This window comes from Coenobita brevimanus, chromosome 24, assembly GCF_032717465.1.
Source record: "Coenobita brevimanus isolate Jiangsu-jjx chromosome 24, ASM3271746v2, whole genome shotgun sequence".
NCBI classification, from domain to species: Eukaryota; Metazoa; Arthropoda; class Malacostraca; order Decapoda; family Coenobitidae; genus Coenobita; species Coenobita brevimanus.
The window spans coordinates 55,560,799-55,575,162 of record NC_136977.1 but is presented as its reverse complement, the minus strand read 5'-3'; the positions used below and the strand labels follow the sequence as shown (position 1 = coordinate 55,575,162).

Below are 14,364 nucleotides of genomic sequence, written 5' to 3'. Positions count from 1 at the left end.
GGGTGACAGAGTGACTTGGAGGCATTTTGTCTGCAGCCACCCTTTGCGGGATTAGGGCGTCGGGCTGTAGATAGATAGATAGTGAATTATATTGTGGTGTGCACATCCTGATCACTTACCAATGAACAGTGGCCTGCCATGTGAAAATTGTTCATATAGTAATGAACAGCTTTATCATGAAAAACTTAAGTGAAACATGGTTAAACAAGGAAGTACTGTTGTGTGTTATGTGGTACACCACATATAGTTGAAACATCCATTAGTGATGAGTGTGTTACGACTAACTCTGTTTCATGTATTGTTTTCACTAATGTTTTCTCTTAGCTTGAATGATGTTTAATTTTTCACTGTAACTAATAATTATTTATAACAACTAATAGTATGGTTACTTGGTAAATATTTCTTCATGCAAACAAAGCAGTGTCTACTTTTTTTTCTTCTTCTTCTTCTTCTTTTTAATATTACTGAAATCAGCATTACGGGCTCAACATTTTGCTTTTTCGATGTTTCAGTTGCTTGATTAGTTTGAGGATAATAACAGGTTATAGCTTCACAGACATTGCTCTGTTCTCAGTATGGTCATATTGATGGTTGATCTCACACAGTTGTGAGTGCCTCATGTACCATACAAACATTTTCTTCTTGAAAGCTATTTGCAGTCTTTTATGACTGATAAGTTACGATTTTCCCTCCACTCCAGTTTCATTAGCATCTTGAGGATTTAGTTAATTAGCCATTTATAACTTCTGCCGAACACTGGGATTGGAAGGAACTTGTTAGTCCAGTCACCACAGTAGAGATGATGATGATGATGGCAGGTCAGGCAGCCATGGGCTGCCTGATGGTGAGAATATGCTCCCAGAGATGCCATTGAAGTGCAGATATTTTAGTAGAAAGTTTAACGGGTTTCTGTGCCACAAAGTGGGTGATGGTTTCATACTACTGTAGAGGGGTTTTCAGCTCTTCCTAAACCTGTTTTGGCAGCAAAGATAGATTGAGCAGCTGAATATTACTTACTTCAGATTCACTTGGCAAATGGAAAGTTCACCAGAAAGCAACCTTAAATCATGTAATGGTGGATGGAATGATTAGAGGTAGAATAAATAATCTATCTTGCAACTTAGTGTTATTATCAGATGTTATCTTTGTTCCCCATTCTCTGGTTACATATGCATAGTTGTACAAGGGACTGATAAACCATGGATGGCTAGAGCTGCCTAGACTGCCGCTCCAGTATTATACTGTACTGTAGTTAGTAGTAGTTAAAGCCATCTGTGGCAGATCTCTTGCACTCTTCCCCCCTGTAGCCTCTGTTGTAGTTAGTTGTCCAGTTAATTTCCTGTTAGAAAAGAACATTTTTTTCTTGCTTCAGCTCCCACTGTATACAGCTTATGTGGCACTTACTAGAAAGATAGAATTTGTGTATATTTGTATATAAAAAGATTTCTCATTATATTTGTACCTAGGATAATGCAATCCGTTTACATGTTGTGACTCATAGCACCATGAAGTACAGTACAGTGCAAGTTGTATAATTAATTGTTTACTAAGTTGCTTGTAGTACATTATGTACTTGTAAATAAGTTACTATAATTGTGTAAATTTTTAATTATTTTACCCCCTGAAATCGCAGGATAATCTCAGTTACAACATCTCTTTCCTCAAAGGTACGCAGTTTGCCTGAAGGTGTTGATGCAAACACTGTGTTTGATGATGCAACGCTGGAGGCTGTGCAAGAGGCCATGGGAGCAGTTGGCTCAGTGGTACTTGTGAGATTTGTGGACAATAGGATCTGGTTCACTTTCAGTGATTCCCAGACTGCACTTAAAGCACTCTCTTGCAGCCCACTAAGGGTAAGCTCTTGATTATGATTGAGTTTGTATTACTTTTTTTTTAATTTTAATTTAATTTTATTTTTTTAAGACTTTACAGAGATAAAGGCATAGGGAGTGACCTACAAGCTGAGATGTTTGAAAACCTAGATTTTGAGGTGTAACCTTGCCACTCTTCTGTTGCATGTGAAGTATATTTATTCCAATTGTCTGTATTATACTAACCTTGACAAAACTTGGTTCTGAGGAATGTATTTATGGAGCAGAGTGAATGACAAGCCTATGGTTTCCTGTACACCAGGAAACCATTTACTATGCTGGGTGGTAACCATATAACCAAATTTTGGCACCTGGTGGTTTAATGAGTAATTACGGCGCTCCAACTGAGTTGAGCTGGTGAAGGTTTATATCCAAGGAGTGGTTGGGGTTTATTGCCCACATAATGCCACTCAGGGATGAATGAGGCTGGTCATTGTCATCTTAAATGTCAGGACCAACTTGCCTAGCCTCGGGTTTCTACGCTTCTCATTGGGCAACGTAGAATTGGATGGTGGATGAATGGATGGATTGTATCATTTTGGTTACATTTCATTTACAAAGACACCAGCATGAGTGCATGCATTGGCCACCTAATGGTGGCTGTCCATGCTGCTTGATCTCTGGCAGTCTCCTCATTCAGTCCTTTATCCTTGAGATCACACACCATGACCTTTTCCCAGGTCTTTTTCAGTCTGCCTCTTGCAACCTCGGCTGCAACATTCACAGTGCTCACTTTCTGTACCCAGGTGTCATCTACCATCCTCTCCACATGCCCAACCCATCTCAGTCTATCCCTCCCCATTGCAGCACCAATACATTCCAGTCTCATCCTTCCTCTCAAGTCTTCCATCATAAACCTAGCCACCCCAGGTCCTGCATTCAAGGATGCACTGCACATCCACCTAATCATTGTCATTTCTGTATGTTTAAGCCCACAATATCCTTACCCATTACTGCCCAGGTCTCACCACCATACTGCTTTTTGCCCGTAGTCTTGAAACTGAGGGCAGGGGTTACCCTTCCTACACCCGACTCGAAGTGGAAGCTCACACCTTCATTGTAAGTGGTAATCTTGAAAGCATGAGAGCACACCCCTTCGTGTGGGTAGGTGCAGCAAACAGTAGACCTGATTGTTAAAAAAAATAAATAAATAAATAAAGAATATAAGATTAACATACAGTTAATATCTTAATGATAACAACTCTTACCTCTTTTATTATTAAAGACTGGCATTTGTTCTTGAATACTTTGTATAAGAGTATGCACACAGGCTTTGGAGAACCTGTACCGTAGGAAAAATTCGATGTCTGACATAGCTTTGAAGGGATTCATACTGTCAGTAATAACCCTACAAGTACGCCTTGGCCGGTTATACCAATTTTGACTATATTTCTGCCCCAAATGCTTGTTTTTGCCATTTCTTCCACCCAGAACCACAAAATAACACCAGTCCCCCAAGACACTTGGGGGGAAGGGGTAATTTGAAAACCAATCACAATCACTGAAAATATCGATCAGATTCGTTCAGATCACACCAAAATACACCAGAAAAATATACTGCCAAGCCAAAACAAAATAGTTCAGACTTGTAAAAGTTTATCAGCTGCAAACATGAGACTTCATAATTCACACTACATTAATTGGCTGTGCACAGTTCTTCTGTTTAGGTAGTACTCGGCCATTCTTTACTGTAGGAATCATTTCATGAACTAATCAGAGTAATTATAAAAGTATCATGCACCATATCTGATAAACAGCTTGGTAGAAATATTGAAAAATAAAATTGAATTCGTTACAGTACATTGGCTTTGTTTTCTTCGTGTTGTAAATTAACCATCTCTGGAGAAGCGATGAATTCTTTTAAAACGATAATAATATTAAACACCTATTTTTCTTTGCACGATGTTTGTGTCATTAAAATTCTCATCACGCACACCATACGGTCCTTCAAATTTTACATAGTTTTCTTTGCACAAGGCTACTATAATACGATGAAGAGGCATGCAGATTCCAGTACTATGTGTATTACTCTCCTGTTCTCCGGGGAACACTCTCCCTTTCTTGCGTTAAGATTACCAAAGATATGGATAGGGCAAGGTGAATGCTTGCCCACGGTTTATGACTACGGCCCTTACACACTTAACACACCTCGCATACAAAGATCCTCTTAGCACGGAGGGAGAACCTTCTCAGTGTCAGGAGAGGCAACAACTCCCAAAACTTCTTCCAACCACTTCTCACTCTAGTCACCACTTCCAGCACATTATGTCTCCCAAGTAACAAAACTCTTCCAAACACCCATTAGACGCACAAGCAAGATCAATCCTTTCACACCTGATTTTCTCCACATGCTGTCCTTAACTCACTGCACTCATGAAATCAGCAATATCTCACAGCCTACCTCTAATAACACTACTGTACATCTCTTATGCACCCTCTTATCACAAACACTGCATGAGATGGAATTATTTCCTTTGTCCTTGTGGCAAAGGGCACATGGCCACTCTCTTCTATAAAGGCACTGCCACCAACCCTAAATACCATCACCTTTGTGTTATCTACATTTACATTCAAGCCCTTGTGCCCCATATAATCCCTCAATTTCCTAAATCTTTCTTCTCTGCAGTCAACACCAAATCATTGGCATACATCACCCATGGGAGCCCATCTCTTAAGTCACATGAGAGGGCTTCAAGCACCGTGATAAACAGTAAGGTGCCCAAGACTGACCCCAGATTCACATCAACATCCACTGAAAACTCATCACTCAAATCTCTGTTCACTCTCATCTGGGTGTGAGCATCCACATACATAGTCATAACCACTCTGAACAGCCACTCCTCCATCCCAAGCTTTCTCATTGCCCACATCACCACCTCCTTAGGGACTCTGTCAAAGACTTTCTATAAATCAACAAAAGCAAAGTACGGGTTCCATTTCTTTCCTGTATATTTTTCCTGAAACCGTCAAACATCAGTTGTCCTTTTGCCTGGCACAAACTCAAATTGCATCTCATCAGTATTAACTCTTTTTTTTTTTTTAATCATACCTTCTAGAACTCTCTACATTACCTTCATTATCTGGTCCAAAAGTATTATCCCTCAAAAGTTCTCTCTTTCCAAGACATCACCCATTCCCTTGTACACATTTAAAATCATTGTCTTCAACCAGTCATCTGGGAAAACACACTTATATAATCATATTTATCAAATCAGTAACTAGCCCCACTGCTGTACCTCTTGATGCCCTCGGCATTTTGGCAGTCACCCCAGACACACCTGTCACCTTCCCTAACTACATTCTGCCTATTGCCTTGCTGACAGTAGCAGCGTCAATCAGAGGCCAAGAGCCAGACACTGGATCCACTGACTCATAACTTTCCCAGTTGCAGTCAAGCTCCTCGTTCAGCAGCTGGTTATAATGCTATCCCCGAGCTTCTTTAATATCCGCACTGTTCACCACTACCTTGCCTTGATCTTTTTTCACACACAGCTCATCCATGATATCCCTGTTTTCACTCTTTGTCTGATTTGCTACCCTAAGTATCTTATTCTTCCTGTCAGTGCTATTTAGGTTATCCAGTAAAAGTCTCTGAGACTCAGGTTTTCCCCTGTATACCTCTTTATTTTTTTGATTGGTGATATGAATGGTAAAGTAGAAAATGTGAAGGTGGATGGAATAGTTGGTGAGTGGGGTGTGCCTGCTGAGATAGATGAGAATGGCAGTGCTTTAGTGGTCATTTGTGCTGGGAGGGGGTTGGTGATAGCCAGTACCCTCTTCAGGCACAAAATGATCCACAGGCATACATGGCGAGTGATGAGAAGGGTGGGTGGTGAACTGAATGAAAGGAAGGCAATGATTGATTATGTGTGTGTGGATGAAAGGATGCAAAAATGTGTAATGGATGCAAGAGCTTATAGAGGTTGGGGGAGTGGACGTTCTGACCACTACTTGGTGGTGGCCAGACTCAAGATCCAAATAAGATGGAGAACTAGAAGAAGGGAAGGACGGGAAGAAGGAGTATTTGTAAGGAGAGTGGAAAGGTTACAAGAGGATGAGAAAAAGGCAGAGTATAAGAGAGAAGTGGAGGAATGATTGGGCAAATATGAACTGGAGCAGATGGGGGACATGGAAGGTGTGTGCAGGATATTCACAGAAGAAATATGTGCAGCATGTGATGTGGTGTGAGAGATGAAGAGAAGACGGAGGGGTGTGCAAGGAACAGTGTGGTAGAATGAAGAGGAGAGACAGGCTGTGGCACAAAAGAAGAAAGCATACAATGAATGGATGAGAAATAAGGGCGTGGAAGAAGTTGAGAGGCGGAAGAGAAAGTTATGTGTAGAAAGAAAGAAAGAGAGGTGAAAAGATTAGTAAGAGAGAGTAAGAAGAGAGTGGATGAGGAATTTGGAAGGAATTTGAGTGTAAAGAGGAGGGACTGTAAGAAAATGTTCTGGAAAGAGGTGAAAAGAGTATGACAGGTGGAAGTGAAGTTAGCAGGGGAGTGAAAGATAAAAATGGTAGATTACTAGTGGAGAAGGGAGAAAAAGTGAGCAGTTGGAGAGAACACTTAAAGGAATTGTTGAACATAGAGAATGGAAGTAATGCAAGTATAAGTGGCTGGGAGAAGGAGGGAGGTGAGAAGACAGGAAGAAATCAGTAGGATAGAAGTTGTGGAAGCAATGAAGAAAGTTAAATTGGGGAAAACCCCAGGAATTGATGGAGTGTGTGGTGAAATGCTGAAGCATGGGGGAGAGATACTATTAGAATGGATGTGGAAAATGCACAGATTGGCCTGGGAGGAAGGTAGAGTCCCGGAGGATTGGAGGTCAGGTATAATTATTCCCTTGTACAAAGGAAAAGGGGAAAAAGAAGTGTGTGGTAATCATTGGGGCATTTGTCTTCTTAGTATAATAGGAAAAGTGTATGGTAGGATACTTATTGACAGAGTTAGAGAAAGAACTGAGGAATTAGTTGGAGAAGAACAGGGAGGCTTTAGGAAGGGAAGAGGTTGTGTAGATCAGATATTCATCCTTAGATCTTTAGCGGAAAAGTTTCTAGAGAAGGGAAAGAAGTTGTATGTGGCTTTCATGGATTTGGAGAAAGCATAGGACTGGGGGATAGATAAGGATTGTGGAAAGTATTAAGAATATATGGAGTAGATGGGAAGTTGTTGAATGCTGTGAAGAGTATGTATGATGGTGCTAAGGCTGCAGTGCATGTGGATGGTGAACTGAGTGAATTTTTCTCTTTGAAGGTTGGGTTGAAACAGGGATGTGTCATGTCTCCATGGTTGTTCAATCTGTAAATGGATGGGGTAATAAAAGAGGTACAAGGTAGGGTAGTGGATGTTGGAGTGGCCCTGGTGAAAGAGGATAGTGTTTGGAAACTCCCTGTACTGTTGTTTGCAGATGACTCTGTGTTGTTGAGTGAAGATGAAGGGGAGCTGCAAGGCTTGGTGGATGAGTTTGGGAGAGTGTGTAAGAAACGGAATCTAAAGGTGAATGTAGGGAAGAGTAAAGTGATGGTCTTTGAGAGAGGTGAAATCAGTGAATGTACAGTGAGATTGGATGGGGAGGAGATGGAGAATGTGAGTGTGTTTAAGTACTTGGGTAGTGTGATGAGTAAGGATGGAAGTTTAGAGGGTGAAGTGCTTGAAAGGTGCAGCAGGGATGAAAGGTTGCTGGTTCCTTGAAAACAGTGATAAGAAGCAGGGAAGTGAGCATGGAAGTGAAAAAGTTACTACATGACAGTATTGTGATACCAACTCGTAACATATGGAAGTGAAGCTTGGACGTTGCTGGAAGGACACAGGTCAAGAGTGAGAGCAGTGGAAATGAGTTATTTAAGAGGAGCCTGTGGAGTCACAAGAAGAGACAGGCTGACAAATGAGGATATAAAGGAGCGTTGTGGTGTGGATGTGGATGTGATAGGAAGCGTTAGGAGGAATACACTGAGGTGATTTGGCCATGTGGAGAGGATGGAGGGTGAAAGACTGATGAAGAGAGTGTATGTGAGTGAGGTGGAGGGGGGAAGAGGGAGGGGGATTCCGAGGATGAGATGGAGGGATGGGGTGGAGAGGTATATGAGAGAGGGGGGTGTGAGTTGGGAGCAGGGCAGTGAAATGGTGGGGGACAAGCAACGTGGAGACGATTTGTTTCTGGCCACCTCGAACAGGATTGAGGCGTCAGGCAATAGGTATATAGATAGACCTCTTTTCCAGTCCTATGTTTGGCAACCAATTATTCATTTTTGTTACAACCCTTTTCCATCCCTGGAAAAGTCTTCTTTTCTCTTTAGCTTAGCTTCTACATCTTCATCCTACCACCATGTTACTGTGTCTTGAAGTATGAAGTATGAAAATTTCAGTTCATGATTGAAAATTGTGTACATCAGCCAGGCATGTTTTCAGAGTGTGTTAATATCTGTAGTCTTAGATGTGTTTGATGATAGTCAAACGTCTGGCATACATGAGAGGTAACTGAGGCCTCTCGTATATTATACTCGTACACTGCAGATGCATCACTTTGTGATACTTCCCTTCTTGTTTGTAGAGTGGGGTGGTAGGCTGCAATAGTCCTTTCAGAAGGACTGTTTAGATGGCTGCAATGGTCCTTTCAGAAGATCGTGGGAAATTTCATATTTTGTGCGCTCATTTATTCATGTCTAAAGCATCTTGATTATTCTCAATGAGTGGGTCACATGGGGCCACCCTCCCAGCCTGCCTGAACATGTTCAATCACCCAGTCACCCACTGACCACTGTGGAGTAATGACATTGCCCTGTTTCTCGCATCTACACCTCTTCTCCAACCCACCAACCCACTCAACCAGGCAGGAAATGTGCCCAGCTACCCAAGTGGCAAACTACAACTTAGCAACACCTTTGACATAGACTGGAGGGGAGGAGATGGAAGTGAGGAGAAAAACAGCTAATATTGGAGCATGTGACAAGTGTACCAAGGGGAAGGTTGGCCTTTGTAAGGGAGAGTACTTCTGTGCCAGCCACACCTGTGAGCACTTCAAAGTGTCAGAAGAGTTTGTAAAAGTGTGTATATATCCTAGTGTTGTATTTGATAAAATATAAAAATTAACATAATAGCTAATAGAGATAATGGGGAGTGACAGTGCAGTGTGCTACATGCAAGCAAAAGTGAAAATGGTGCTCTGAGAGTGCATCTGCACATACCACACCTCTGAATGCTTCAGGAAATAATGTACATGAGTGTAAATACCCTGTTGTGGTATGTAAGAAAAAAATAATTAGTGTAATAGTGAGTATGGAAATAATGATGAGTGACTGCATTGTGCTACACACTAGCAAATGTGAAAGTGATGCTCACTGTGAAGTTATTGTGGATTGCATGGTTATAAGACCAAAGATAAGTACTGACAGTGACAGAAGGTTACCTTGTAAGTGCATAACTAGTAGTAAGTGGTAGATAAATGAGGAAATAAGTGATTAATTTTGTTGATGGCCGGCACTACATTTTTCCTTCATGTGGCAGCTCTTGTGTCATTATATTATATTTTTATGCTGAGGTGGCAACTCTTGTGTCATTATGTTAATTCCATGCCTTAAAAGTGACTTGCATAACAATAATAGGTGATAATAATGATGATGATAAGTGATAATAATGAAAAAGTCAATAATTATCTATCTATCTATCTATTGCCAGACGCCTCAATCCCGTTTGGGGTGGCCACAAACAAATCATCTCCAAGTCGCCCTGTCCCCTGCCATTTCACTGCCCTGCTCCCAACTCACACACCCCTCTCTCATATACCTCTCCACCCCATCCCTCCATCTCATCCTCAGCCTCCCCCTCCCTCTTCCCCCCTCCACCTCACTCACATACACTCTCTTCGTCAGTCTTTCACCCTCCATCCTCTCCACATGGCCAAACCACCTCAGTGTGTTCCTCATAACGCTTCCTATCACATCCACATCCACACCACAACGCTCCTTTATATCCTCATTCGTCAGCCTGTCTTTCCACGTGACTCCACAGGCTCCTCTTAAATAACTCATTTCCACTGCTCTCACTCTTGACTTGTGTCCTTCCAACAATGTCCAAGCTTCACTTCCGTACGTTAGAATTGGTATCACAATACTGTCATGTAGTAACTTTTTCACTTCCATGCTCACTTCCCTGTTTCTTATCACTGCTTTCAAGGAACCAGCAACCTTTCTTCCCTGCAGTACCCTTTCAAGCACTTCACCCTCCAAACCTCCATCCTTACTCATCACACTACCCAAATACTTAAACGTACTCACATTTTCCAATTCCTCACCATCCAACCTCACTGTACATTCACTAACTTCACCTCTCTCAAAGACCATTACTTTACTTTTCCCTACATTCACCTTTAGGTTCCGTTTCTTACACACTCTCTCAAACTCATCCACCAAACCTTGCAGCTCCCCTTCGTCTTCACTCAACAACACAGTATCATCTGCAAACAACAGTACAGGGAGTTTCCAAACACTATCCTCTCTCACCAGGGCCACTCCAACATCCACTACCCTACCTTGTACCTCTTTTATTACCCCATCCATGTACAGATTGAACAACCATGGAGACATGACACATCCCTGTTTCAAACCAACTCTCAAAGAGAAAAATTCACTTAGTTCACCATCCACACGCACTGCAGCCTTCGCACCATCGTACATACTCTTCACAGCATTCAACAACTTCCCATCTACTCCATATATTCTTAACACTTTCCACAATCCTTGTCTATCCACCCTGTCATATGCTTTCTCCAAATCCATGAAAGCCGCATACAACTTCTTTCCCTTCTCTAGAAACTTTTCCACTAAAGATCTAAGAATGAATATCTGATCTACACAACCTCTTCCCTTCCTGAAGCCTTCCTGTTCTTCTCCAACTAATTTCTCTGTTCTTTCTCTAACTCTGTCTATAAGTATCCTACCATACACTTTTCCTATTATACTAAGAAGACAAATGCCCCTATGATTACCACACACTTCTTTTTCCCCCTTTCCTTTGTACAAGGGAATAATTATACCTGTCTTCCAATCCTCCGGGACTCTACCTTCCTCCCAGGCCAATCTGCACATCTTCCATATCCATTCTACTACTATCTCTCCCCCATGCTTCAGCATTTCGCCACACACTCCATCAATTCCTGGGGCTTTCCCCGATTTAACATTCTTCATTGCTTCCACAACTTCTATCCTACTGATTTCTTCGTGTCTTCTCACCTCCCTCCTTCTCCCAGCCATTCCCCAGCCACTTATACTCGCATTACTTCCATCCTCTACGTTCAACAATTCCTTAAAGTGTTCTCTCCATCTGCTCACTTTTTCTCCCTTCTCCACTAGTAATCTACCATTTTTATCTTTCACTCCCCTGCTAACTTCACTTCCACCCTGTCTTACTCTTTTCACTTCTCTCCAGAACATTTTCTTACAGTCCCTCCACTTTATGTGGTGGGAGTGTAATGCCGTATGGGAATGAGACCTGGACAGTAAAGGAAGAGGATAATTGCAGGCTCAAATATACAGAAATGACAGTGATCAGGTGGATGTGCAGTACGTCCCTGAGTGTGAGACCTGAGAGGGCTAGATCTACGATGGAAGAGTTGAGAGGTAGGATGGGACTGGAGTTTATTGGTGTTGTTATGAGGAAGATAGGTTGAGATGGTTTGGTGGAGAGGATGGGGGATGATAATTGGGTGCAGAAAGTGAGAAGTGTTAATGTTGGGGGTAGGGTGGCAAGAGGTAGACCGAAAAAGACTTGGGACAAGGTCATTGAATGTGACCTTAGGGTTAAGGGACTAAATAGGGAAGTTGCCAGAGATTGAGCAGTATGGAGAGCTGCCATTAGTTGACCAAGGCCGACGCACACAAGCATGTTGGAGTCTTCAAAAACTAAACGAAGCAAAACAGAAACATTGTGTTGTCATCATAAGTACTGTTATGTTCACGTGGCATAATTAGTGCAAAGAATAGCACTTGTTTATAGTGATGCTCTGAGAGTGCTTCCGTGAGTACCACACCAAGAAATGCTTTGGGAATAATGTAATATGTGTGAAGACCCTGTTGGAGACAATAGCAAGTGATACTGCAGTGTGCCACAGTCGTGAGATTGAAAGTGACACTTGCTACAAAATTTTTCTGGATTGCTTTAGCTATAACATGAAAGATAAGTACAAAAACAGGAAATTACCTTTTAAGTGCATAATTAGTAATAAGTGGTAGAAATTTTTGCAGAAGTCTAGTGTGACTTTTTTCTTCCTCACATGGCAGCTCTGTGTCATTGTTGCTTAACCCGCCCCATCCCGACGTTTTCTGGGCAGTGGTACACCCCAGTCCCGACATTTTTGGACCTTTTTTTTTTTTTGGCTCAAACATCCGCTTTTGGTGAGAAACATCGAAAATTCGTAGAGAAATCGCTCACCTGAGGTTTAAAATACTCGATTTAGGTACGAGTACTGCACTTCCTTACCTGACTGGGTTTTCTAACAGGCTGGCACCAAAGAAAACGAGTTCTGTGGGAGGGTAACTATTTTATCCACTCATAAACAGTATTTATTTATTTACTTGGTACGAATTTATATGTAGTACAAGAGTATATTGGTTTTCAAACAGTAATATAGGCATTATAAGCATTGTTTCACTCACTAACTCATCACCATTCATGACCTTTTTTTTCCCACATTACCTGATCATCGTTTCTGACTGTTTCTTCGTCTAATGCTATGTAAACTTTGTCCTCCACATTGTCATCGATTGGGGAATCACTCTGGCCCTGAATGTCTTTATTTGCCAGGTCACTGGTAACAGGTGAATTGCCGAGACAATGGCATACAGGGGGGAGGGTAGAGGTTATGCAGTGTAAGGCATTGTCCCTGCTTGGCATCTTGTAGAGGAATAGAGGAAGGTGTCCCGTGTATACGTGCCAAAAATCACTCGCGAAATCACTCGTGAAAATTGAAAATTGTGCACATTAGGGACCTTGCAATGTTGCCGTGTTAATTCACGTCCCCGGGACATGAGTGCACATCATGTGCAGACATTAATTCACGTCGCTGGGACGGCGCGGGTTAAATTCCTTGTAAGTGACTGTAGTATTACATGGTATATTTAGTGAGGAAAATGCAGAAATTAGAAGGATGTGTTGTCATCACAGGTATTACTGTATTATGCACACATGACATGTTTAGCATTTGTGATTTTGCTCTTGTAGGTTATGGCCATACCTCAGTACTGTACATTGCAACAAGTGTCCATATAATTGAAAATTAGTGAATAACTTGATATATATATATATATATATTTTTTAAATAGTGTTATTACACTCCCTCTTCTGTCTTTCTTTCCTTCTATCTTTCCTCTTCCTTCTGCCTGTGGGTTACTCTACACTGAGTGACAAGCCAAATGGTTTCCTGTACACCAGGAAACCATTTACTACGCTGGGTGGTAACCACATAACCAAATTTTGGCACCTGGTGGTTTAGTGGGTAATTATTGCGCTTCAATCGGATTGAGCCAGTGAAGGTTTATATCCAAGGGGTGGTTGGGGTTGATTGCTCATGTAATGCCACTCGGGGATGAGTGAGGCTGGTTACTCTCATCTTAAATGACAGGACCAACTGCCTAGCCCTGGGCTTCTATGCTCCTCATGGGGCAATGTAGGAGTGGATGATGGATGGATGGATGGATATAATTCATGGATATCACCTCTCAAACTACTTCCTGCAAGTGGCTCGGTGGCCACTAGTAGCATATTACTCTTTTATACTCACATGGCATGTTTAGTGCTAAGTGTAGCACATGTGATATTGGTCTTGTACGTTATGGCCGTACCTCAGTACATTGCAATAAGTGTCCTTATAATTGAAAATTAGTGAAGAACTTGTTTTTTTTTTTTAGTGTTATAATCCATGGACATCACCTCTCAAACTACATCCTGCAAGTGGCTCGGTGGCCACTATGGTCGTGGCCCATGACTCTGAGGTTGTCGTTATCGTACCCTGGCAACTGACCATTCAAAAGTGGGTTTGACTACATATCATATTATACACGAATCATATTATTATGCACGAATATATTATACACGAATCACTTGTGTCTTGTGTTATACACGAAATGGGACGCACTTTTGAATGGTAGGTTGCCAGGGTACAATAATGACAACCTCAGAGTCATGTGCCACGACTATAGCATTATTGCTTCGCATCTGCCTGGGCAACCCATGTTCTCTGACTGCACAAAGCACCACCTCTTCAACTCTTACTCTTTTTTGCCCCGGACCACCTATGGACTTCCTGTTTCTTTCAATGGTTCATGGGAAGATTGAAGTTTGAGCAACTGATATTTAAAATGTGTTTGGTTAAGTATAAGTGGATCATAAAAGTTCATGAAAGTACCATGTTTTTCTAGTATCCCCCTCACCAGTGACGTGGGCTACAACACACCATCACATCTGAAGGGTTAAAAGAGAGGAAAGCCGATAATATTTTTG

At 41.8% G+C, this 14,364-nt stretch overlaps 1 protein-coding gene across 1 annotated transcript in view; it reads left to right on the top strand.

Moving 5' to 3' along the window:
- Synj (synaptojanin) overlaps positions 1–14,364 on the top strand; it is a 265,110-nt gene that overhangs the window by 237,747 nt on the left and 12,999 nt on the right. Inside the window, exon 21 of the mRNA XM_080267540.1 lies at positions 1,668–1,853. Within this exon, the coding sequence (XP_080123666.1) occupies positions 1,668–1,853 (186 nt within the window). The remainder of the gene's footprint in view (positions 1–1,667; positions 1,854–14,364) is intronic.